Genomic DNA, 24,950 nt, shown 5'->3' with positions numbered 1-24,950 from the left:
CGCGGGTTGAATCGTCCGCGGGTTGAATGGTCCGCGGGTTGAATCGTCCGCGGGTTGAATCGTCCGTGGGTTGAATCGTCCGGGGTTGAATCGTCCTGGGTTGAATCGTCCGTGGGTTGAATCGGCCGGGGTTGAATCGTCCGTGGGTTGAATCGACCTGGAACCTCTTATACTAGTATCTTCATTTTATACAGATTTCATATTCATAACGGTTGCTTTGCATTTCAGTGTAAACAATCTATTATTCTGACGCGACAGAAACGTTTATTGGCGTCATCATTTTGCTTTTCTGATCATTTGAACTTTTTTGATGATTGTTGAAGAAAATTGTTTCTTTATATTGTAGGTTTACAACTTATACCAAAAAAACTTTCAGTGCTGCTATATTTTTTGTCTGGTTTTGAGAGCATGCTCTTACACGTAAGACTGCTAGTTTGGCTACATCCTTACAATGTTAACTAAGATGACTTTAACTTTTAATACATACCAAATTAAATGGTAGTTGAAGTTAGATCCGACTTATGCTGATCTATGTTACAGAATTATACTTAACTTCAACTCGTCATCTAAAAAATTCTTGAAAAATGAGATTTTTAATGAATGAAATGTACTCATCATTAACTTAAATAGGGAAATTCCCTACCTAAAATTCACTGTAAAGGCAAAATGCAAAATTACCGCTTGGCGCTACGCAATGTCAAGAGAGCATAGTTAAGCCAATTGTACAAGATAGTTCAAATGTTTGTCATACTTTAACAATAAGTCTACACATTTAAAACTATTACTTCGAGCATTTGCGATATGGCTGTATGATTGCAATGTGTTCATATGGGCCAATGATGTCATCTCAGTTCAAAGACTATGAAGTATACTACTATAAGTGTACTACTTTTTAATGCGAGTATATTTAGATGGCGATGCTGTTTGGTACTCTATCCGGCAGGAGGAAAGTGTAAGGATGATGCAATCCTTGGTTCCTCTTCCGAATTCTATCCGATTCTGCAGACAGATCTTCCCTGTATTGTTCCATCATAGTGAGCACATCCTGCTCACAGAAGAGACGATCCGGGTAATGACCCAGATAGACCTGACAAGTATAGATCAGTTTAGAGCTGAGTTAGAAAAGTTTCAAAGTTAAGAACAAAGTGCTAAAACAATAATCGCAAGATTAGATTTCCAGCCGTTTGTTGTACATATTGGAGTTGCGGCGTAGAGTTAAATTCACAAGTTTACAATTGTAAGGTTTTGCTCACTTCGTTGGGTGAGAATGCTGACAGAGCATAGGTAAGTGCGACCACTTTAATTGACGAATCTGCCGAGGGTAACGATCGAAGAACCAGCTCATCAGACACCTGCAAATAAAGGTTTATGTCAGTTCGTAGGAGACTGCCTAAAGCATGAGGAGCGAAGATTTGTTTGACATCAAGTGCGGATTTATAACTAAACAAAACCTCAAAGTTTTCTATCCAAAGTATTTGAAATAAAGCAAAGATACCGACGTCATAATGCTGGCACTTGTATCAAAAAGTACTCAAACTAACTTTATATCTTTCGACATTTCACATCCCAAATCCTCCAAGTACCAGACTTACCTCATCGTCCTTCTTCGGTGGAGGAAGTCTCATGTTTGATGGACAGTTGGGGGCAAATTTGTAAGTTTCAAACTGACCAAAGTTGACCGCTGCGTGCTGGGCTGAACTTGTAAACATCAAAGTGACGCAGATTTCAATCTGTGAAGAAGTTTAATGCTCATAACTTTAAATGGCTGTAACTTTCTTCACTCGTCCTACACTGTATTAACGGAAACTATATCCTACAGATCCAATACACTTCTTCACACAATTGGAACTTGGCAATGACCCCTATACCGCTTGAACCTCGGTTATTGGGATAGCTTGTGTGTCTTTTCCTACGGGTGCATTTTTGTTTGTGTTTATTAACTGTAGGTTTTGCTGGTTTTCTATGTAGTTAGCAGAAAATTGTTATCAAGTTTCATCTGGGTACCGGTTTTCTTACCAGTTGTTCTATGGAAGTGATTTCAGTTGGCATTCCCCTGGTGTTGTCATCTTGCCAAGCCAAGCCTCGTTTCGCCGCATCCTCGGCCCAATTTTGAAGTTCATAATCTTCACAGATATCCTGGAAATTGCATATCAAGTTGCTTTTCAATATTCACACAATTTGTATTGCTTTTTCAACTAAATAATGCGGTAGCTGTTTATATTAATTTGAACAAGCCAAGTTCAATTAAAAAAGAAGAAGAAAAGCCGAAATAAAATCATATGGAAATAGACGAGCATGGTGTATAAATTTCACAACTTTCAGCTATACGAGTTGTTGTTGCATCTTAAACTCACAGCATCACACTTGTAGTAATAACGAAGCACAGATCCAACAAACTTTTCCATGATCTTCCACAAAGCCAGGATGTCATCACGATAGTAATTATTGGGAAGCAAGTTTGGTTCGTCGATGCCTGATGACATAAATAGAAAAATAGTCGATTTGTCGATGGTATCAAACCATAATAATGCTTCACATACAATTGCGCTTGCAAATACATTGAAAACTAACAGGCAAAAATAATTATTTTCGAGCTGTTTGGAAGAGCAAAGCACATACCTTGTTTTTTTAAACGCTTAGGAATGACGAGGTCTTCCAGCGTGAATGTTTCAAAAGCTTTCCGGGATAAGGCCGTAGCAGCTGTATATTTAAACACGAATCATTAACAATAAAAACGCTTGACATCACGCAAAGAGTTAATTTTTCCGTTTACATTTTTCTGCTTATTTCAAGTACAGAATTATAAAATCAAAGCTTTACAAAAAAAGTCTCTTACACACGGCTATGGCTTGGTTCGCAAGGCTGTTTGGTTCAATCAATTGGGTCCTTGCGTCTGTGTTAATGGCGCTCACTGTCTGAAGATGGGGTCTTAGCAATTTATAGACCGGATGAGCGCGAGACAGACACCGGAAAAGAGCAACAGCGAAAGGTTCCACAATATTGTGAGTAAGTAAAAAGTGATACACCCACTGAAATACAACATAAGCAATTAACAATGTTCTAACTAGGATAGTAGACCATAATGTTAGGAAAATTACACTTACTTCATGTTCAGAAGTTCCAGCGCAACGAAAATACATTTTTGCCAACAACCATCTATTGTTGTCTTCAGGCGTGAAAAGATAATCACGATCTCCTGGTACTAACTGGATTGCAATTGGCAAGAATTTACCCTCGTCGTTGACATGAAATAATCCAACCGCATCAGGGCAGTAGAGTTCCTTTCCCTTCACAACATTGCGTTCAACTCCTCCCAAAGCTGCTTTGTAATCGCTGATGTAAGTCTTTCCAGCCTTAAAAAATTTTACGAAACAGTTTTTGTTAAATTACTTCAATCTGCTTAAAATACCAATAAGTTTAGAATTTTCGAAGAATTTTTCGCAACTTTCCGAACAAAGCGAAAAAAAAATTGGCCAAATCAACTTAGCATCTTTCCATATGTTTATATGAATGCAAGACTAAATACCTTGATTTCTTCTTCGAGCGTTTGGTTTCCTGAAAGAAATTTACAAACGTCGTCATTGGTTACGTTGAAATAGTCCGGAAGTGACGTACACCTCGACACCATAAGCGGGCTGATGCCGGTGAGCACTTGTCTGCCCATGCCCTCGTCTGTATCCCAGCTAAAGGTCAAAGGATAAAGTTTAATAAGAGCGGTATCGTTTTATTATTATCATAAACATTTGTTTATCGCAGATTTTCTGCAAAGGTCTAAGGTTAGTGCCACGATTGGTATCTGTAGCAAGGCATTCACTGATAAATGAACGTTTAAATAATGTATTAGCCTACGTTTTACACAATAGCGTGCACGTTTAAAATACACTTTAAGTCGCGCATACTCGTTTAGAAAGTTTGGAGTTTGTTGTTCAAGATGAAAGGCATCAGCAAAGCGATGATAAGTATCCAGACTCTTGACTGGGCTAATGCTTGCTACAACAATGAAAAAACTTGAACAAATTAAGTTGGCAATACTAACTTAATCCTAAATGCCATGTACTACGTATATTAAAGCTTAGTCAGTAAACGTTTGGCAAGGTAATCACATATTCCGCAAACTTGCTGCAGCCATATGCAGCAATATGCAGCCATACCTTCAACAAATGAAAGCGCTGCTTTCACCGCGGCTGAAAATCTGTTTCCGTCGACGTCCTTTTCCCGGATTGCAGTTCTTTTAAATAATGGCGGGAGCTCTTGGTACTTGCTGGCATTCACGTATCGGGGAAATCCCCAACCGATATCTTCCGGTGTTGGTGTCTGCACCCATTCGTACAAATACAGATTTTCTTCTATCTCTCTTTCGCGGAGGGCTTTTATGTAGCGATTGGACACGTTTTGAGGCAAAACACCTAAAGTGCGGATTAGACCAGTTACATATTGATAAATCGCTATCACCCGTATTAACCTATGCAAAATTGCTCATTAACTTCCCTCAACTTGCTCATTAAAAGAGGAGTTATGCGACAAATAAAACTTCGCCCAAGTTATTTACCTTCCCCTCTGACCACTTCAATGCCGTTTACCACCCAGTCGTAGATGGGAAAGGTCGCTTTGTCCCCGTTTTCGCATATTGTGATCGTGATGTATTCGCAGAACCATTCGTCGTCTTTGTGAAGATTTTCAAGTTCTAAGGCAACAAGATTGAACAATACAGCACATGGAATTGCAACTGCTTACATGTTTTGGTGGTTTATTCAGAAAAACAAACGTAAAATTAGAAAAGCTGAAAGATTAGTCGCAGTGACATTAGATTAGATTTTCCATAGGGAGGAGGATACCATAACAAAATTTTTGAAACGACAAAATTAGAGAATTTGTGCCATTTTGTACAAAGCATTCATTTGCCACTATTAGTTGCTCACTTATTCGCAAAATAATCGGCATTCCAACATCTTTGGCAGTTATACTGAAATGTTCCTTCTGACCCTTTTCAAAGTCATTTTTCAGGATATGACGAAGCTCTAAAAATCCAGTCGACTCATTTCCGTTTTGCCCCAAAAGTTCAACGTGGACTGAAGAGTCAGTTCCGGCGTTGCGGTAGGCGTCGGACGTCTGAAAGATGCGAAATTGGAAATATGAGATGATTATAACTGAAGCCGCAATGTCACGCCACCCATTGTTAAATTTCAGGAAGGACATGCCAAAGCTGGTCTTAGTTACAGTATAAATCGAGGTTAGACTAAGATTAAAACACAGATAGACTTGGGTTTACGGAAGAATACTTTCTTATACTTTAACGGAAATAACTTTTCAGTTAGGTTAAAAGTGTGACGGTTGGCAAAGAATCTGACATATCTTTGCATGGACGCTGGACAGTCTTTGTGCTACAGTAAAACTGTGACGGACTCATAAAATAGCACTTTTTATATCTACCTGTTCTAGAAGCATGAGTTGTCAATTTAAAATAACGAACTTTCATCACATATCTTTGTGAGCATGCAAGATATCGTAAGATTTGAATAATTAACCCGTTAACTAAACTTGCTTTTAGTTAATATTTTAAGAGTTTTTCATCACCTTGACAGTTATATGGTAGGAAATCTTTTTTTCCGATACTTGAACATCTTTGCTGCAACCGCCCCCCATCTTATTCGCTAACTACAGCGCCTAGACAATTTTGGAGAAAGTTCTAAAATTATAAATCTTTTAATTATATCAAGTGAAAATTTTTACCCATATATTTTACACTGTTCCCCATCTCCCATGTACATCATGCATTTGTCTACAATTGTGCTTTGATATAAAATCTGACACAAACGGCTGCTGTAAGTAACTATTTCCTACAAAAACAATCCTTTATATGCCCAGGTGGGCATAGTTACCAAACAACAACGAAAAACACAGAGGTTTATGATCGTGGCTACCGGTTCATTGAAATGATTAGGAAGATACGACATGAATGTTTTGCTTGATGATTATGGCGTTTCATGTAAACAATCAATTTTTCGGAAACTGTGCCTGAAGAAAGCAGACATAGTGTGTTGTAGGGTATGCGAGATAGATACATTATGAGCTACATCACCCGAATTAGGCCTAATGTGTTAAACAGCGATGATTATACAAATGTTTCTGGGTTTTGAAAATGTGTATGTCGACAAAGCCCTGTGAGGTTATAAGGGTGGTAATAGGATACCAAACCGTGTTTTAACAAGTTACGAAAACAATTCAATACGAGTTTTGGAAGACCATTGACGGCGGTGGCGTAAAAACGGCAACGAAACGCAACATAGCAACACTTGTTGACAGTGAAAGACGGTCTTGATGCTACGGAAATTGAGAAGCATTAGTAACCGCAATTTCCTGTAGTGTCGTTACCGTAACTATTACACCTTATTCAATCGATGCAACATCACACTCGGTGTACCTCACGCAATAACCACCTTTATCCGGTTGAATTATTTGCACGAATAATACAGTCTCGCACGCAAGTAGCGAAGACACTAAACATCACCATGTGGTTTATCACAATTTTACTTACTTAAATGAACGAAACATTAAGTGGAACGTGCTTAAAAGTATGATAAATGCCCTAAAAACTTCGAAAGACTTCGAGTTAAATGTTAAACAGACTCACAACATTCCTCACATTTAAGTTATACAGTCGTATGACGTATACCCACAGCCCTATATATCAAGCAAAGCGTCAGTTAAAAGCAGCAAACTTTTAAAGGAGCCCAAATCAGTATAGTGAAACCAAACGTGTAGGTATGAGGTGCAGATAGTCGATATAATAATCTTAAATGGTACCTCCGTTATAGGCAAGATATCATGTGATGTTGTTTGGAACGTTCTGTGAGAGTTTCGCAACCAGCTTGTCTCTTTTGTTTTTGTCCTTTTCGAAACTATCTGTTTTCAATTTTTTTCATTGTTGGTCATTTATCTAAATCTTTTGGATCGGTATTTTTATACCGATCTGGAATTTACCTGCATTCAAACCTTCTAAACTTTTGTTGACTTCAAATCATTTGACTTTTGGTTTTATCTAGCTCATTTGAATTTTTGTTGAGCAAAGATTCCTTGATCTTTGATCTTTGATCTATGTTCTTTATGTGGCTACGGCATCTACTCGCGTTTAGTTGATATAGGCACACGGGACTAAGAAAGCTAACAGGAAAAAATATAAATTTTTACTGCTGAAATAGAAAATATACAAAACATATAAACAGGGCGAACAGCTTTCCTATCGGACACACAGCTCGTTACCACGATGACGAAGCCAGTGCACCAGCACTACGAGTAACATAAATGTCAAATCATTGGCACGCGACGTCAATAATAATTTGTAGTATGTTTATGTCGGCATGTGAATAACTCACACAATTACATCTGGCAAAGTCCAGCCACCTTCTTTGAATTTGTTCTAAGGACGTCAACTTGCACCATTCTTCTATGACCGGTTTATTTATGAGAAAGCTATTATGATAAGTACAGTAGTACACGAATGGCTTCTCAGGGCGGCTTTGTCATCTTGATATTTTTTGTTTTTTTTTCTTTCGGAAGCCATCTATTTTCGCGTTCCATCTGCAGGAAAAACTGTTCTTCGTGTGAGTCACGTAACTGGTCTTGCATCAGTGGCATGTGTATGGCTGCGTAAATATCAAAATCTTGGCGACTGAGAGACTGAAGAAGATGGATGACCCCGGTCGGTGACCGGCTTGAAGTCGTTTTCATGACCATGTTTTTGCGTTTTTCCGTGGTTACCACACCATGTACATTGAAGCACGCCTAAAAACTCGAGGTCTTGATTATCCATTGCCGTGTTTATTTCCCGGAACCTACAAACCACCACCACTACCACCACCTGGAGGATTTTATTTATGCGAATTCGTTCTTTAATTTGGTGTTATAAATAGGTTTTGGAAAGATAGTCGACGTGATAATGCACAGGTTTTACTGTGACTGTCTCTGTGGGAAATGAACGAAGCTCGTTAAAAATACTGCATCTCCAATCTCAAAACTTTATAGGAATAACAAAAACTTAACAGTTTTTTACATCAATAAAGGTTCCAAATCACTGGATGTAGTTCCGGTTTCCATAGTATTATATAGCTTTTCGCTTTTATGGCTTGCTATATAGCTGTTATAGCTTCATATGTATTGTGTTAGATACATGTTGCAAAAAGAATAAAAGATCAAAAAATCGTTGCTCAACTAAAATTCAAGTGAGTTAGATAAAACTAAAAGTCAAATGATTTGAAGTCAACAAAACTAAACGTTTGAATGCAGGTAAATTCCAGATCGGTATAAAAATAAAGATCCAAAAGGTTTAGATAAATGACAAAAAAATGAAAAGAATTGAAAACAGATAGTTTCGAAAAGGATTAAACAAAAGAGACAAATTACTTGTGAAACTCTCATATGACATTCCAGGCAACATCAATTGTTGTCTAGCCTACAACTGAGGTACCATTTAAGACTACTATATTAACCAGTGGTTCTAGACCGCCGGTCCGCGGACTGCACGCGTCAACTTTCCTGCTGTCCAAATATATTACAATTTTATATCTCGATTGCAAAATGCAAGATGTTGAAGGCTTGTCCATTAATTAAAGAAATAAAAAATAAAATTTTTAAACTGATTTAGAACTTCGCCAGCTCCGTAATTTGCAGCAGTGTGTGGTAAAATAGCCATGAAATAACTGTTGATTTTTTGTATAACTTACCTATCTGAGAAAAGCTTTACATCGTTATCTCTCATCAAGACCAAACAAGAAATCGTGTTGAAGTGAACTCTGTACTTTGCCTTGCAGAAACTTGAATAGAACCACGTATAACACGTATGATATCAAAAAGACAACAGCAAACTTCTCATTAAATTGAAGTTTCTTTTCTTTTGAGTTGCATACTTGTGTCATAATTACATGTTGGATTGGTTTTTGAAAGGTTCACGGGTCCGCAAAATTGGTTTTGACATTTTACCGGTCCGCAAGCTAAAAAGGTTGGGTGACCAAACCTACACGTTTGGTTTCACTATAGTGGTTTTGGCTCCTTTAAAAGTTTGCTGTTTTCAACTGACGCTTTGCCTGAGATTTACGGCTGTGGGTATACGTCATACGACTGTATAACTTAAATGTGAGGAATGTTGTGAGTCTGTTTAACATTTAACTCGAAGTCTTTCGAAGTTTTTAGGGCATTTATCATACTTTTAAGCACGTTCCACTTAATGTTTCGTTCATTTAACTAAGTAAAATTGTGATAAACCATATGGTGATGTTTAGTGTCTTCGCTACTTGCGTGCAGGACTGTATTATTCGTGCAAATAATTCAACCGGATAAAGGTGGTTATTGTGTGAGGTACACCGAGTGTGATGTTGCATTGATTGAATAAGGTGTAATAGTTACGGTAACGACACTACAGGAAATTGCGGTTACTAATGCTTCTCAATTTCCGCAGCATCAAGAACGTCTTTCATCGTCAACACATGTTGCTATGTTGCGTTTCGTTACCGTTTTTACGCCACCGCCGTCAATGGTCTTCCAAAACTCGTATTGAATTGTTTTCGTAAGTTATTGAAACACGGTTTGGTATCCTGGTATCGCCCTTATGACCTTATACAGCTTTGTCGACCTACACCTTTTCAAAACCCAGAAACGTTTGTATAATCATTGCTGTTTTGCATATTAGGCCTAATTCGGGTGATGTAGCTCACAATGTATCAATCTCGCATAACCTACAACACACTATGCCTGCTTTCTTCAGGCACAATTTCCTAGAAATGGTTGGAGGTTGTTTACATGAAACGCCATAATCATAAAACAAAACATTCATGTCGTATCTTCCTAATCATCGCAATGAATCAGCAGCCACAATTATAAAGCTCTATATTTTTTGTTGTTGTTTGGTTACTATGCCCTCCTAGGCACATAAAGGATTGTTTTTGTAGGAAATAGTTACTTACAGAAGCCGTTTGTGTCGGATTTTATATCATAACACAATTGTAGACAAGTGCATGATATACATGGGAGATGAGGAACAGTGTAAAAGATATTGGTAAAAAAGTTAAAAAGTTTTCTCATGATATAATCAAAAGATTTATAATTTTAGAACTTTCTCCAAAATTATCTACGCGCTGTAGTTAGCGACTAAGATGGGCTGTACTTGCGGCAAAGATCATCAAGTATCGGAAAAAAAGATTTCCTACAATATAACTGTCAAGGTGATGAATATCTACTAATAAAATATTAACTAAAAGCAAGTTTAGTTAACGGGTTAGTTATTCAAATCTTACGATATCTTGCATGTTCACAAAGTTATGTGATAAAAGTTCGTTATCTTAAATTGACAACTCAGGCTCCGAGAACAGTTTTACATACAAAAAGTGGCATTTTATGAGGCCGTCACAGTTTTACTGTAGCACAAAGACTGTCCAGCGTCCATGCAAAAATATGTTTCTGGTTCTTTGCCAACCTAACTGAAAAGTTACTTCCGTAAAAGTATTAGAAAGTATTCTTCCATAAATCCAAGTCTATCTGTATTTTAATCTTAGTCTAACCTCAATTTATACTGTAACTAAGACCAGCTTTGGCATGTCCTTCCTGAAATTTAACAATGGGTGGCGTGACATCCCATCTTCAGTCATAATCATCTCATGTTCTCAATTTCGAATCTTTCAGACTTCCGACGCCTACTGCCACTCTGGAACTGACTCTTCAGTCCACGTTGAACTTTTGGGGCAAAACGGGAATGAGTCGACTGGATTTTTAAGGCTCCGTCATATCTTGAAGCATGACTTTGAAAAGGGTCAGAAGGAACATTTCAGTATAACTGCCAAAGATGTTGGATTGCCGATTATTTTGCGAATAAGTGAGTAACTATTTGTGGCGAATGAATGCCTTATACAAAATGTTACGGTATCCTCCTCCCAATGGAAAATCTAATCTAATATGTCACTGCGACTAATCTTTCAGCTTTTCTAATTTTACGTTTGTTTTTCTGAATAAACCACCAAAACATGTAAGCAGTGGTAATGCCATGTGCTGTATTGTTCAATCTTGTTGCCTTAGAACTTGAAAATCTTCACAAAGACGACGAATGGTTCTGCGAATACGTCACGATCACAATATGCGAAAACGGGGACAAAGCGACGTTTCCCATCTACGACTGGGTGGTAAACGGCATTGAAGTGGTCAGAGGGGAAGGTAAATAACTTGGGCGAATTTTTATTTGTCGCATAATAACGCCTCTTAATGAGCAAGTTGTTGAAAGTTAACGAGCAATTTTGCATAGGTTAGTACGGTTGACAGCGATTTATCAACATGTAACTGGTCTAATCCGCACTTTAGGTGTTTTGCCTCAAAAAGAGTCCAATCGCTACATAAAAGCCCTCCGCGAAAGAGAGGTAGAAGAAAATCTGTCTTTGTACGAATGGGTGCAGACACCAACACCGGAAGATATCGGTTGGGGATTTCCCCGATACGTGAATGCTAACAAGTACCAAGAGCTCCCGCCATTATTTAAAAGAACTGCAATCCGGGAAAAAGACGTCGAGGGAAACAGATTTTCAGCTGCGGTGGAAGCAGCGCTTTCATTTGTTAAAGGTAGATGTGACTGATATGGCTGCATATGGCTGCAGCAAGTTTGCGGAATAAGCTATTATTTGCCAAACTTTTACTGACTAAGCTTTAATACGTAGAACATGGCTTTTAGGATTAAGTTATTATTGCCAACTTTTTTTGTTCAATTTTTTTCATTGTTGTAGCACGCATTAGCCCAGTCAAGAGTCTGGATACTTATCATCGCTTTGCTGATGCTTGTCATCTTCAACAACAAACTCCAAACTTTCTAGACGAGTATGCGCGACTTAAAGTGTATTTTAAACGTGCACGCTATTGTGTAAAAAGTAGGCTAATACATTATTTAAACGTTCATCTATCAATGAATGCCTTGCTACAGATACCAATCGTGGCACCAACCTTAGACCTTTGAAGAAAATGTATGATAGACAAAATGTTATGCAAAAATTAAACGATACCGCCCTTAATGAACTTTACCCTTTGACCTTTAGCTGGGATACAGACGAGGGCATGGGCAGACAAGTGCTCACCGGCATCAGCCCCCTTATGGTGTCGAGGTGTACGTCACTACCGGACTATTTCAACGTAACCAATGACGACGTTTGTAAATTTCTTTCAGGAAACCGAACGCTCGAAGAAGAAATGGAGGTATTTAGTATTGCATTCATATAAACATATTGAAAGATGTTAAGTTGATTTAAGCAATTTATTTGCATTGTTCAGAAAATTGCGAAAAATTCTTCGAAAATTCTAACTTTAGTCGTATCTTAAGCAGATTAAAGTAATTTAACAAAAACGTTTTCACAAAATTTTTTAAGGCGGGAAAGATTTACATCAGCGATTACAAAGCAGCTTTGGGAGGAGTTGAACGCAATGTTGTGAAGGGAAAGGAACTCTACTGCCCTGATGCGGTTGGATTATTTCATGTCAATGACGAGGACAAATTCTTGCCAATTGCAATCCAGTTAGTACCAGGAGATCGTGATTATCTTTTCACGCCTGAAAACAACAATAGATGGTTGTTGGCGAAAATGTATTTTCGTTGCGCTGGAACTTCTGAACATGAAGTAAGTGTAATTTTCCTAACATTATGGTCTACTAACCTTGTTAAAATTTTCAACATTGTTAATTACTTATGTTGTATTTCAGTGGGTGTATCATTTTTTACTTACTCACAATATTGTGGAACCTTTCGCTGTTGCTCTTTTCCGGTGTCTGTCCCGCGCTCATCCGGTCTATAAATTGCTAAGACCTCATCTTCAGACAGTGAGCGCCATTAACACAGACGCAAGGACCCAATTGATTGAACCAAACAGCCTTGCGAACCAAGCCATAGCCGTGTGTAAGAGACGTTCTTTGTAAAGCTTTGATTTTATAATTCTATACTTGAAATAAGCAGAAAAAATGTAAACAGAAAAATTAATTCTTTGCATGATGGCAAACGTTGCTGTTGTAATTGATTCGTGTTTAAATATACAGCTGCTACGGCCTTATCCCGGAAAGCTTTTGAAACATTCACACTGGAAGACCTCGTCATTCCTAAGCGTTTAAAAAAACAAGGTATGTGCTTTGCTCTTCCAAACAGCTCGAAAATAATTATTTTTGCCTATTAGTTTTCAATCTATTTGCAAGCGCAATTGTATGTGAAGCATTATTATGTTTTGATACCGTCGAAAAATCGACTATTATTCTATTTATGTCATCAGGCATCGACGAACCAAACTTGCTTCCCAATAATTACTATCGTGATGACGCCCTGGCTTTGTGGAAGATCATGGAAAAATTTGTTGGATCTTTGCTTCGTTATTACTACAAGTCTGATACTGTGAGTTTAAGATGCAACAACAACTCGTATAGCTGAAAGTTGTGAAATTTATATACACCATGCTCGTCTATTTCCAAATGATTTTATTTCAACTTTTTTTCTTCTTTTTTAATTGCACTTGGCTTGTTCAAATTAATATAAACAGCTACCGCATTATTTAGTTGAGAAAGTAATACAAATTGTGTGAGTATTGAAAAGCAACTTAATATGCAATTCCCAGGATATCTGTGAAGATTATGAACTTCAAAACTGGGCCGAAGATGTGGCGAAACGAGGCTTGGCTTGGCAAGATGGCAACACCAGGGGAATGCCCACCGAAATCGTTACCATAGATGAACTGGTAAGAAAACTGGCTGTCAGATGAAACGTAATAACAATTTTCCGCTAACTACATAGAAAACCCGCAAAAGCTACGTTTAATAAACACAAACGAAAATGCACCTGTAGAAAAAGACACACAAGCTATCCCAATAACCGAGGTTCAAGCGGTATAGGGGTCATTGCCAAGTTCCAATTGTGTGAAGAAATGTATTGGATCTGTAGGATATAGTTTCCGTTAATACAGTGTAGAAACGAGTGAAGAAAGTTACAGCCATTTAAAGTTATGAGCATTAAACCTCTTCCCAGATTGAAATCTGCGTCACTTTGATGTTCTCAAGTTCAGCCCAGCACGCAGCGGTCAACTTTGGTCAGTTTGAAACTTACAAATTTGCCCCCAACTGTCCATCAAACATGAGACTTCCTCCACCGAAGAAGGACGATGAGGTAAATCTGGTTCTTGGAGGATTTGGGATGTGAAATGTCGAAAGACATAAAACTAGTTTGAGTAGTTTTTTGATACAAGTGACGGCATTATGACGTCGGTATCTTTGCTTCATTTCAAATACTTTGGATGGAAAGCTTTGAGGTTTTGTTTAGTTATAAATCCGCATTCGATGTCAAACAAATCTTCGCTCCCCCTGCTTTAGGCTGTCTGCTACAAACCGACATAAAACTTTATTTGCAGGTGTCTGATGAGCTGGTTCTTCGATCGTTACCCTCGGCAGATTCGTCAATTAAAGTGGTCGCACTTACCTATGCTCTGTCTGCATTCTCACCCAACGAAGTGAGCAAAACCTTACAATTGTAAACTTGCGCATTTAACTCTACGCCGCAACGCCAATAAGTACAACAAACGGCTGGAAATCTAATCTTGCGATTATTGTTTTAGCACTTTGTTTTTAGCTTTAAAACGTTTCTAACTCAGCTCTAAATCCGATCTATACTTGCCAGGTCTATCTGGGACATTACCCGGATCGTCTTTTCTGTGAGCAGGATGTACTGACGATGATGGAGCAATACAGAGAAGATCTGTCTGCAGAATCCGACAGAATTCGGAAGAGGAACGAGGGATTACATCATCCTTACACTTTCCTCCTGCCGGATAGAGTACCAAACAGCATCGCCATTTAAATATACTCACATTAAAAATTGTGTTTTACGAAGTTATAAGCTAGAATGTACAGAATATATAGCAAAGTTCTGACAAACATATTGAAAGAATGTCTGCCAAAATTGATCGGGGAATCCCAATTCGCAACGGTAGGAAAAAGGGGGAACTACCTTTTTTAGAGACTTATTCGAACAGAGCTCAAAGAGAGGGCTCAAGGCGATTTTTTATATTACTCGATTTCGAAAAAGCGTTTGACTCAATAGGAACAAATTGGTTAAACAAAACCTCGTGAGCGCTGAATCTGTCTACCAACATGAAAGTATCGAAAACCTCTACGAAGACAGTGCCGCCAAATTGTGGTAAACGGCCACCGATCTGCGGAACTTAAATTAGAAATAGGCTTAAGACAAGAAGACTCACTGAGCTTTCATTTATTTCTTACCGTAACCGAATGTTTATCCGAAAAACTACGTCAAACCACAGATATAAAAGGAATCCAATAGACGAGAAAGACGAGAAATTAAGAGTGAGTTGATGTGACCCTAACACTGAGAAACATTTCCTCGGTTGACAAGGCGCTGACTCTCGTCGACAATTTTAAACCCGCTTCGGGACTCAGACTAAATATAAAAATAACCCAAGGACTGATAATAATTTATCGGCGACAACCAACGTTCCTAGACAACCCAGACATAAAATGGGGCAAAACGGAACTAAACCTGTTAGGTACAACCATTGGCAACCAACATCTGAACCGTTATTGGCAAGAAACACAAAAAGTGAAAAACAAAATAGAAGAAATCAAGAAAACGTCAAGAAAAAAGAAAACGCCACGCTCGACGCCAAGGAAATCTTAATCCAATCGAAGCTATTAGCAATCAGCAACAATGCCGCGCAAACGTACCCTCCCCCTGCGAACAAAATCAATTTAATAAACGAAAAAGTAAAAAACTAGGCAGTAGGGAAAACCTCTTACGCGAACATAAAAAATTCCAACACTCCAGCTCTCGAAACTTGACGACGGCCTAAACCTCCCAAATTTTGAAATCTACGCGGATCTAACATATCTGAAATCTGTCCGAAAATACTGTCTCGCCAGAGTTTTAAACGAGACCCTCAACGTCCACAATAGTTATATTTAATATCAGATTGGTCATGCGATTGCCCGTACCTTAGAAGTTGTATGTCTGAAATACCTTCTTCACATCGACACCCGATCCCCATATTATGAAAAAATAATTTAAATTATCAAAAAATACGATTTAACCAAAACTGACCTTATTGGTGGAAAGTTAAAGAAATCCTTGAACAGAACAGACAATTATAAATAATTGTATCCTTTAATTATTCAGCTTTAATAAACAAGAACTAAACTAAGCTGCAACACAACAAGTAAATTTAGACAAAAGCATAAAAAGGAAACTGGTATTCTTAGGCTGGTAAATCGTAATCACGCAACTGAAAAGAACTGGGGAGCTGAACGGAGAACATCATTGGCGTGATTGCGAGGTATGCGACTAAGCTGCAAGGGGCGTTGATTAGGGGCTGCGAGGAGCGTTGCATTAATCATTACAAACCTACAAACGGATAATAAATAAAATAAGAATCCAATCCGGAACCACTCAAATAGACCGAAAAAATGGGAAAGAATCCATGCACTCCCTTGAGCTTTCAAGCCACCTACGAACTTTTAACTTTAAGTTTGCAAGAAATTTGCTACCTTTCAACACCGACTTAACCGTATACGCACCAACAACAAGGAATAGCTGCCGTTTTTGTAAAATTGGACCAGATTCCGCTTCTGCCCATTTTCTATTTTACAAATGCCCCCAAACCCTGATCCAATGGAAACGAACAATAAAACTCGCCGAAAAAACTTTAAACCTAAACCTAAATAAAGAAAATGTCGAGGATCTTTGCGTCCTAAGGTACGACTCGGGACTTGAGTCGAACACCGACAAAGTCCTCACTATCTTAATCACAACGAAGAATCACCACATATGGAAAACCAGACTCAAATGTGTTATAGAAAATCAACAGTTCTCCTTGGAAAATTTATCGAAGTGTATTCATGGATCCTTTAATTATAGAATCTCCACAGTCCACACTACGTAAAAGCAATCCAGACCTTTTAAATAACTTTACCACCCCCCCTTGACCATACGCAATCGCGCACACTCCTTGTACCCAACAGACTCAAGGTTACCATAAATGGTTTTGACTTGAGAAAAAAGTAAGTATTTGTCTCGTATTAGTCTATAGAACTCATCTTGAATATTTTGATCATCTCCGAGATTTACAAAGCAAGTCAAATATCGTTTGGATATTTGGAAATTGTTTCGAATATTTGTTTGACAGTTGATTGATTGATTGATTGATTGATTGATTGATTGATGGAAGCGTTTGACAGATAGCACAACCAGGACGACATTGCTTTCAATATCTTTAAAATATACCCCAGCAGATAGATGATCTAGCCCCTTCCCTCGCCCCCACTTCTCCCGGTAACTAGGCAGGTGATGACAAGTAACTTTTAAGATCTTTGAAATACATCTTAGCAGATAAAGATAGATTTTATTCCAGTAAAGCGTCAACAGACGGAATGTTGAAATATAAACAAATAAAAAAGCACCACCAGTCACCAATAACTACAATAATATTTATCTTACGGGCCAACAAGATTGCAAAGTCTATGGCGAGACTTGCAAATTAAATTATTGCAAGCGAATTAATAATCCAGAACCGCGATTGCTAAAATATCAACACAAAATGTGGCCAAATGTGAATTGTTTCAATAAAATTGCACAAAACTGAACCACTGCATTTTGTTATACGTTAAATGTAAACACGATCTCGCTCCATACTGACTAAAAAAAACGGTGTCAAAAGTTGGAGTTCTAGGGAAGAAACGGAGGTAGATCGAAATTCGGTTGAAGCTCGCTCGCTCCGTGTGCGTAGTGACATAATGCAGCGGAATGGGGGATTCTTCTGAGCCACCTTAAATCAAGTTATTCTTTCAATCAGTTCAATAAACTTAGTTATAAACATAAACAAACACTGTTGTCGTAATTTTGAAATGATAATAAGAGAACGACGGTTTTGGTTCGATTCCGGCTTCCACCAGAGACCAAAATGTCGTTTGCGCGGGGACGCGATGGTCATCGCGTCATCATCGTTCATCATCGTTTCGTCGATCGATCGCATCATCGTTTTGAACACAAAACTTTACTTACCTTTGACATATCTCCGTCTTGTACTTGTATACTTTGGAAATATCAACTCGTTTTTCTTTTTCGTTGTGAGCAAAAGAACACTTTGCTCCATACCGACATCTCCCGGTAGCTTGAAAAAACTTACAAGGTCTAGATTTGAATTTTTCTCTTCGTTCGCCGAAGTCTGGATATGCAAAAAAACAATCAATATTTTTTTCTAAAATAAACTACGATTAAATGGGGTTATTACTAAGTTTAACTCTCAAAAATATAAATCTTGGTCGATTATTAAACTGAGTTAGTTAAATTGACAGTCAGTCGCTTAGAGAGTTAGAGAGTTTACCAGAGTAACTGTGACGTATTGAAGGAAATGTAAGGTCACGTCCAAGGATATGCACTCCAGAAAAACTTCCGGACGGTTTGAAGCTTCCAGATGTCGTAAGACATTTTCGAGTAGAGCGGGGAAAGAACTCGGGGGCGTTGGGGTCAAGCGAGGAGACGTAATGGGTCTTTTCTTCGTGGACCAGTGGACAGTCCAGTCCGAGCTCGCATAGACCTTCGTCGTGATACCTGTTTTACAAACACATTTACGTCACTACCTGATATTAGCTACGTCATTCACAGTTCGTATGATCTGACATAACGGTCCTAAAATTTTTAAGCAACTATGAGATCATAACCACTTACTTAGGACATAGTCTGCTCTTGTGTGCGTCATAAACAGAGAACGACGGTTTTGGTTCGATTCCGGCTTCCACCAGAGACCAAAATGTCGTTTGCGCCGGGACGCGATGGTCATCGAACGGCGATGAGACTTTCCGCGGTCGAGAAGTAGGAAGTGCTTGCTCCTCAACCGATGTGCCTGGAAAGCATAAAACAATGACATCATTAGAGTGCGACAAAAACTTTCGGTCGCTTTCATTAAAACTTGACGTTTGACCGAAACAAGCAGAACTATGACGATACAATTGCACTCTTGCAAAAGACGAAGAATATCTTCAGACAAACGACAACTTACATCGATGATCCATGATTCTGCGTGGTTCAATCTCATCTAATGGTTTGGCAATGAAGACATGGCTAGTTTTATACCAAATCGACGACGTACGATAAGAACTCGCGAGCTGCAGTTGGTAAATACGATAAGTGATAAATTTTTGCTAATCTTTCGACCTCGCACTTTTAAGTGATTTTACATCTACGACCTAGCATTGGGCAAATGATAAAGTATTTGTGCTTCTATTATTCTATTTGCCTTCTAGATTCAGATTTAACAAGTAAACCCGTTTTATGTTAACGTTTAAACAAAGCAGTTTGCTTATCGAACTTGTTTGGAAGCTTGTGCGAGAAAAACTGTTCTTAGCTGCTTCCAACAAAGCGAAATGCGCGCTGCAATTTTTGATGCAGAGTTGTTTACAGTATTGCTTGATCAAGGTAGGTTAGCTCTATTACAAGATAAATTTTGGAGAAAATATTTTAGAAACCAGATTGTGACGTCTGTATGACATATGAATGTCCCATTTTAAATGGAAAACCTCTTCCACCGTAGTTTAGAAATGATATGAGATATTGTCGCATATGGTTCAGCACTCAACACATATCTGGTGTGATCGTGACATATATCGCCTCGTTGAACCTATTTGGCGTCTTTTGAAAGCTATGATGGCTTTGATTTAACAACCAATTGAAAAAGAAACTTTTAAAATAGTGAAGTTATCGCATTGAATATTGTTGTTTTCGTCAAGATGAAAAGATGCTGAACGCATGTTTCTCGCTGAATTCAAAATGCGATGTCAAATCCCGTTTAAAATGTTTAAAATGCGACTTCGTCACAAGCACAGTGTTGCCCACTTAAAATTGTCTTCGTAAAAGGGAAGTGACTCACTACAAGACTCTGGAAACAACCAAAGAAGCCATCACTGATCAAATAACGGCAAACGTGACGACTGACGAGTAAGAGTGACAGGAAAATATTATAACGGAATAACCTGCTGCAATCTCTGATACCTTCGTGCTATCGCAGCGATAATGTGTGAAATATCGCAAGTACGTTAAGTGCATATGTACATATGTACGGCAGCGAACTGGGAATCATGAACGGTAAGGTGTTGGACAAAAAGTTCACATACATAAAATTGTTTACCGACATAAAATACTGAAGCATGAAGTATTATTTATATCGTAAATCAAATTTTTGAGTAAAACACTTTTTATTAATCACGAATACAAAATGACAAGCTGCTGTAATAAGAGTTTTGAAACTAACACTCGCAATAACGTAGACGAAATACAAGCTACATCTGCTATAATACACGCAAGACTTTTCGGGTATAATGGTTGGTTTGTACAATATTATGTGTTATGATAGATCTGTCTGGTTTTATAACAGCACTTTCTGAGAGCATATGCTAGAAGTCATATGCCTAACACATCGACATTTTTCACTACTGGCTGGCAAACCACAGTCACCACAATCAGTGTAATAATTTTATATGGTAAATAATAGTTAATTGGAACGTTTATCTGCGGACAAAATTACCTATACAAGTTTAATACTGTACAATCTTACAATAGAATAAAGTAAAAGAAATCAACATTATTCAATTTTACGCGAATTTGAAGGTTTTAAAAAATCTGTTCTAAGCAATTGATAAAAAAGAACAACATTGAGGATATTGATGAAAATGTTTATCAACAAAGCTGTCATAGTCATTTTGTCCTTCATAACATCAATGTCGATTAGAAAAAATATCGTCAACCAAGCGAAGGATCCAAATCGAAAGAGAAGATGAGTCATGAGGTTGATGACGCTGTTGACTCGATAAATTCTCGACGAGCGAGAAATTCCTGATAAATGTAGAAGTTGGCGAACATGCAAGAATACACTGTTGACTTCGCAAAGCGCAGCAACTATTACTTGATTGTAATAATTCCAACTAATCGCGTACACACCAAAGCCTGCAAGTACCACTACATGGTGAAGAAGAACTGCCCAGGAATTAGCGACTGACAAGGAAATCAAAGTGTCGAAAAAATCGTATAAAAAGTATCCGAGTGAAAATCCAGAAGTGAATCGGTTTAGAGGCATTCCACGATCTTGAAGTTGAGATGGATGGGCTAGTTTCGGATTTAGATAAAAGCAAAGTGTACATAAGATTGAACAAGCAACTGAGTGGGTCAAGGAACATACGACGTTGTACCACAGAGCTGTTCGTTCCTGGCGCACACTTTTTGCAATCAGTCCTTTGCGTTTAACCCAGTACTTGAGCATAACAAATGCAGCAAAAGATATTCCGGAATATTTGACATGAATAAATAAATCCTCCATGTTTTTATTATTTCTGCGGTTTATATGATCTAATCTTCAGTGGAGCAACAAGTCATAAACATATAAAGTTAAGTAAGTTTACTCTGCATGCTGCTGGTTTTTAAATGATAGAGCGCATTGTTTACATCATGTTTGATAACTTTCAAAGTACTGAGTCAACGCTGATAATGCTATTGCTTAATATAGCGTTGAATTATTTATCTTAAGATTCATTGCAAACTCAATCCGCACCTTTGGAGCCTGATTGACGAGTTTGCTTGTTTGCTTTTCCTGATGAACAACCTTTTAAACTTAGATATTTAGTTATAAAGACCACTTCAAACCAGAGACAATGAAACCGGTATTAACATGAGGTATTTTTGTTAATAGCTAATTAGCTAATGTTTTGATAGCACAGAGCCTACCAGTAATAACGAGGTTATATCTATGCTTATTCTCAATGTTAAGCAGAGCAAAGGAGAAAAGCGGTTAAAATGCCCGATAAAATATTTGAAACTGAATATTTCGGAAACATTTGTGACCATGGGTCATGTGATCATGTGAGATCATGAAAAAGTATTTAGGAATTACGTCGGTGGTGTCTCGAATCACAACTATCACGCTTCGCTAATGGTTAAATCTATGACATCAGTTGCCAACATGAAATGTTTTTTTCATTTTGATGCCGTTTGTTTATTACCAATTATAAAGTGTTTTACCTCCTGCCTAACTGTTGACACTTTGCTAAAAAGCTGAGACTTCAAAGGACTAGGGGCTACACACATAAACCATAGCTGTCATAAGAGATGAGAATTTCCGAGCAAAGTTTTTCTTGCATTTTATCCCAAATTTTTTGACATTGGCCTACGGAATAGTAGCTCCACAAAGCTAGTTATCGAAGCTAACTTTCCCAACTAAACTTTTCATTTATTCATTGCTTTGTGGCAGTTGCCTTTTATTAGTTGCTGGTATGGATAAAGAACTTTATGTTGGTTACATTACATCGCCACCCTATATAGTGTATCACGATACACTGATCTTTCTATAAGAAACTCTTTAAAAACTGCATAAGCCCCTTTTTTCAAAAAGCTACAGTAAACACTGTAGCATCCTTTGTATTGGACCAGCTCATATTTAAGGTTTTTTCCAATTATTACGAGACAATCTGGTTTTCTAGTTTGACTTTCCGCGCAGTAAACCTTGATTTAAAACAAATTCGTGTCTTGAAAAACTGAAAAACTTGACAAGAAACGTTCGATATAAAATCTATGTTTTATAAAATTTAAGATACCGAAAGCCGAGCGCCCGGTTAGTAAATGTGAATGTATGTGTTTGACGCGTTTCCTGCTATTTCATATATAGGTGTAGCATTACATGGCAACAAATTGTTGTAATGAATAAACAGTTAACAAACCATAAGAGAGAGCAGGTTTCGTAAGTGAAATTATTCTAAAGCAACTGTTTGTGAACTAACCTTTCCAAATGCGTAATGCTTAAAGATAATTTGGAGTCATTTAGCCAAAAATTCATACTTAAGTATTGAAATATACAGCAATGTTATGGTAATGCAGCTATAGCCGGTACATTCAAAATATCTATTGTAAAAGACGCTAACATGCGAAAAAATATTTCTGATGGGTTTGCGGCCGCAGCTTATGCTGCTTAAGCCCAGTTGTCGTGGTCGAGTGGTTAAGGCGACAGGCTCGAAATCTGTTGGGCCCAGCCCGCGTAGGTTCGAATCCTGCCGACAACGCCGATATTACTTTTGCAATTTCATATGCATATTCGGAAATGTGGTATATTAACTATTTCATCTATGCATTAAGCACAGTTGTCGTGGCCGAGTGGTTAAGGCGACAGACTAGAAATCCGCTGGGCTCTGCCCGCTTAGGTTCGAATCCTGCCGACAACGCGGAATTGGAATCACGCTTCCATAAGTGATTTGCGAAAGGTGCGATTTTATCTATTTGCATTGAACATTAAGCACAGTTGTGGTGTATTTTTTTAAAAAACCAATAAAAACACTTAGAATTCAAGTTTATACGCCGAAACGGACTTGCAAGGTCCTGGGTTTGAACCGGGAACCTTTGGATTGTTATTCGCTAAACTTTCCTCTCTACCTAATGTGCATCAGGATGCTGCGCCATTGGCCTGACTGAAGGCAGAGCGGGTAATTTGCAACATATTCTGGTTGACGAAAGCAATGTACAGTAACTAAAGTTTAACAGCCGTAACAACTACTGATGTTGGAATAATTTAGGTATTGCATAATAACAAGATATCAACACCGGTTAATACTGCTCTGGTTGTAAGTTGGCGAACATCCTCGCAGAGTTTGCAGGTTCAAAACCTTGTCCACCCACCTCCTGCTTTTCTTGCGAGATTGTAAGTCCGACTGCGTTAAAGTAAAGTACTCTAGTACTCTAGTACTCTAGTTATAGCGTTATATATGCGTTGGTAGCTTCTTGATTTAATGTACTTTGCATTGAAAAGCCTATCTCTTTGAATTGGGACATGACCCCTTAATATTTCATGAGCTTTCGGCTTGGTTTTTAGGTTAGCTTACCGACACTTTTCCCGCTTACTTAAACATCGCGTTAGTCAATCTGGTTTGTAGACTGGTTTGAGTCATAGTCAGTAGAGCAATACGAAATAATTGCATTATTTCAAAAGTTTCTTTTCGAATTGGTTATTAAATCATAACAATCAGTTTCCAAAAGACGCCGAATAGAGTCAACAAAGTACAGGGTCACGATCACATTAGTTATGTTTATGTATATTAGTTCAATGCGCTAAACTATAATGCTTGATAAGCTATAACGGTATTACCATAAGCAGTAACCGTTTTATTTTTAATTTGTTATAGAATACGTTAGGATTTTAAATGGACCATTCGCACACACTCTCCAAACCGGTTGCTAAAATATCTTCCCCAATTCCCTTTTCCCAACCTTATAATAGAGCAAACCTACCTTGATCAAGCAATACTGTAAACAACTCTGCATCAAAAATTGCAGCGCGCATTTCGCTTTGTTGGAAGCAGCTAAGAACAGTTTTTCTCACACAAGCTTCCAAACAAGTTCGATAAGAAAACTGCTTTGTTTAAACGTTAACATAAAACGGATTTACTTGTTAAATCTGAGTCTAGAAGGCAAATAGAATAATAGAAGCACAAATACTTGATCATTTGCCCAGTGCTAGGTAGTAGATATAAAATCGCTTAAAAGTGTGAGGTCGCGAGATTAGCGAAAATTTATCGCTTATCGTATTTACTCACTGCAGCTCGCGCGTTCTTATCATACGTCGTCGATTTGGTATAAAACCAGCCATGTCTTCATTGCCATGTCTTCATTAGATGAGATTGATCCACGCAGAATCATGGATCATCGACCGACTTCGTCTCTTTTCGTATGTAAGTTGTCGTGGGTATGAAGATATTCTTTGTCTTTCGCAAGAGAGCAATTGTAACGTCATAATTCTACTCGTTTCGGTCAAACGTCAAGTTTAGACGAAAACGATCGAAAGTTTTTGTCGCACTCTAATGATGTCATTGTTTTGTGTTTTCCAGGCACATTGGTTGAGGGGCCAGCACTATCTACTTCT

The 24,950-nt window shown here is 38.0% G+C and overlaps 3 protein-coding genes across 4 annotated transcripts in view; 1 reads left to right on the top strand and 2 right to left on the bottom strand.

Moving 5' to 3' along the window:
* Window positions 1-381: 381 nt before the first annotated feature.
* On the bottom strand, window positions 382-5,727 carry LOC143470741 (allene oxide synthase-lipoxygenase protein-like). Its single transcript, XM_076969014.1, has 14 exons — window positions 5,575-5,727; window positions 4,920-5,109; window positions 4,550-4,684; window positions 4,152-4,406; window positions 3,900-3,990; window positions 3,527-3,683; window positions 3,105-3,353; window positions 2,837-3,029; window positions 2,620-2,700; window positions 2,355-2,473; window positions 2,017-2,136; window positions 1,593-1,730; window positions 1,254-1,352; window positions 382-1,087 (listed from the first exon to the last, which is right to left on the bottom strand). Exons 1-14 carry the CDS (start codon window positions 5,641-5,643, stop codon window positions 908-910), a joined length of 2,076 nt encoding a protein of 691 aa, XP_076825129.1. The 5' UTR covers window positions 5,644-5,727; the 3' UTR covers window positions 382-907.
* Window positions 5,728-10,082: 4,355 nt separating this feature from the next.
* Window positions 10,083-24,950, top strand: part of LOC143471195 (allene oxide synthase-lipoxygenase protein-like) — a 33,832-nt gene continuing 18,964 nt past the window's right edge. Inside the window, exons 1-14 of one of the 2 annotated variants that reach the window (XM_076969588.1) lie at window positions 10,083-10,214; window positions 10,672-10,861; window positions 11,062-11,196; window positions 11,341-11,595; window positions 11,757-11,847; window positions 12,063-12,219; window positions 12,390-12,638; window positions 12,721-12,913; window positions 13,051-13,131; window positions 13,278-13,396; window positions 13,617-13,736; window positions 14,024-14,161; window positions 14,403-14,501; window positions 14,669-14,925. In XM_076969588.1, coding sequence (XP_076825703.1) covers window positions 10,146-10,214; window positions 10,672-10,861; window positions 11,062-11,196; window positions 11,341-11,595; window positions 11,757-11,847; window positions 12,063-12,219; window positions 12,390-12,638; window positions 12,721-12,913; window positions 13,051-13,131; window positions 13,278-13,396; window positions 13,617-13,736; window positions 14,024-14,161; window positions 14,403-14,501; window positions 14,669-14,848 — 2,076 coding nt within the window. In that variant the 5' untranslated portion in view covers window positions 10,083-10,145 and the 3' untranslated portion in view covers window positions 14,849-14,925. Of the gene's footprint in view, window positions 10,215-10,671; window positions 10,862-11,061; window positions 11,197-11,340; window positions 11,596-11,756; window positions 11,848-12,062; window positions 12,220-12,389; window positions 12,639-12,720; window positions 12,914-13,050; window positions 13,132-13,277; window positions 13,397-13,616; window positions 13,737-14,023; window positions 14,162-14,402; window positions 14,502-14,668; window positions 14,926-24,950 lie in introns of those variants that run through there. The other variant, XM_076969589.1, reaches the window with a different exon arrangement.
* LOC143470654 (uncharacterized) lies at window positions 17,469-19,094 on the bottom strand. The gene is made up of 5 exons (XM_076968912.1): window positions 19,059-19,094; window positions 18,728-18,945; window positions 18,384-18,610; window positions 18,062-18,224; window positions 17,469-17,825 (listed from the first exon to the last, which is right to left on the bottom strand). Exons 1-5 carry the CDS (start codon window positions 19,092-19,094, stop codon window positions 17,726-17,728), a joined length of 744 nt encoding a protein of 247 aa, XP_076825027.1. The 3' UTR covers window positions 17,469-17,725.

Source organism: Clavelina lepadiformis, chromosome 9 (genome assembly GCF_947623445.1).
Source record: "Clavelina lepadiformis chromosome 9, kaClaLepa1.1, whole genome shotgun sequence".
Lineage (NCBI taxonomy): Eukaryota > Metazoa > Chordata > Ascidiacea > Aplousobranchia > Clavelinidae > Clavelina > Clavelina lepadiformis.
The sequence above is the reverse complement of the archived record's forward strand: the minus strand, read 5'-3'. Positions and strand labels throughout refer to the sequence as shown.

Coding starts and splice junctions, on each gene's coding strand:
- LOC143470741 (XM_076969014.1), bottom strand. CDS start 5,643: ATGGGGGGCGGTTGCAGCAAAGATGTTCAAGTATCGGAAAAAAAGATT. Junction 2,137..2,354: donor ATTACTACAAGTGTGATGCT/GTGAGTTTAAGA, acceptor TGCAATTTCCAG/GATATCTGTGAAGATTATGA. Junction 1,731..2,016: donor TCACTTCCATAGAACAACTG/GTAAGAAAACCG, acceptor ACTTCTTCACAG/ATTGAAATCTGCGTCACTTT.
- LOC143470654 (XM_076968912.1), bottom strand. CDS start 19,094: ATGAGATTGAACCACGCAGAATCATGGATCATCGAT. Junction 18,946..19,058: donor CAGAATCATGGATCATCGAT/GTAAGTTGTCGT, acceptor AGCGACCGAAAG/TTTTTGTCGCACTCTAATGA. Junction 18,611..18,727: donor AAGAGCAGACTATGTCCTAA/GTAAGTGGTTAT, acceptor TTTGTAAAACAG/GTATCACGACGAAGGTCTAT.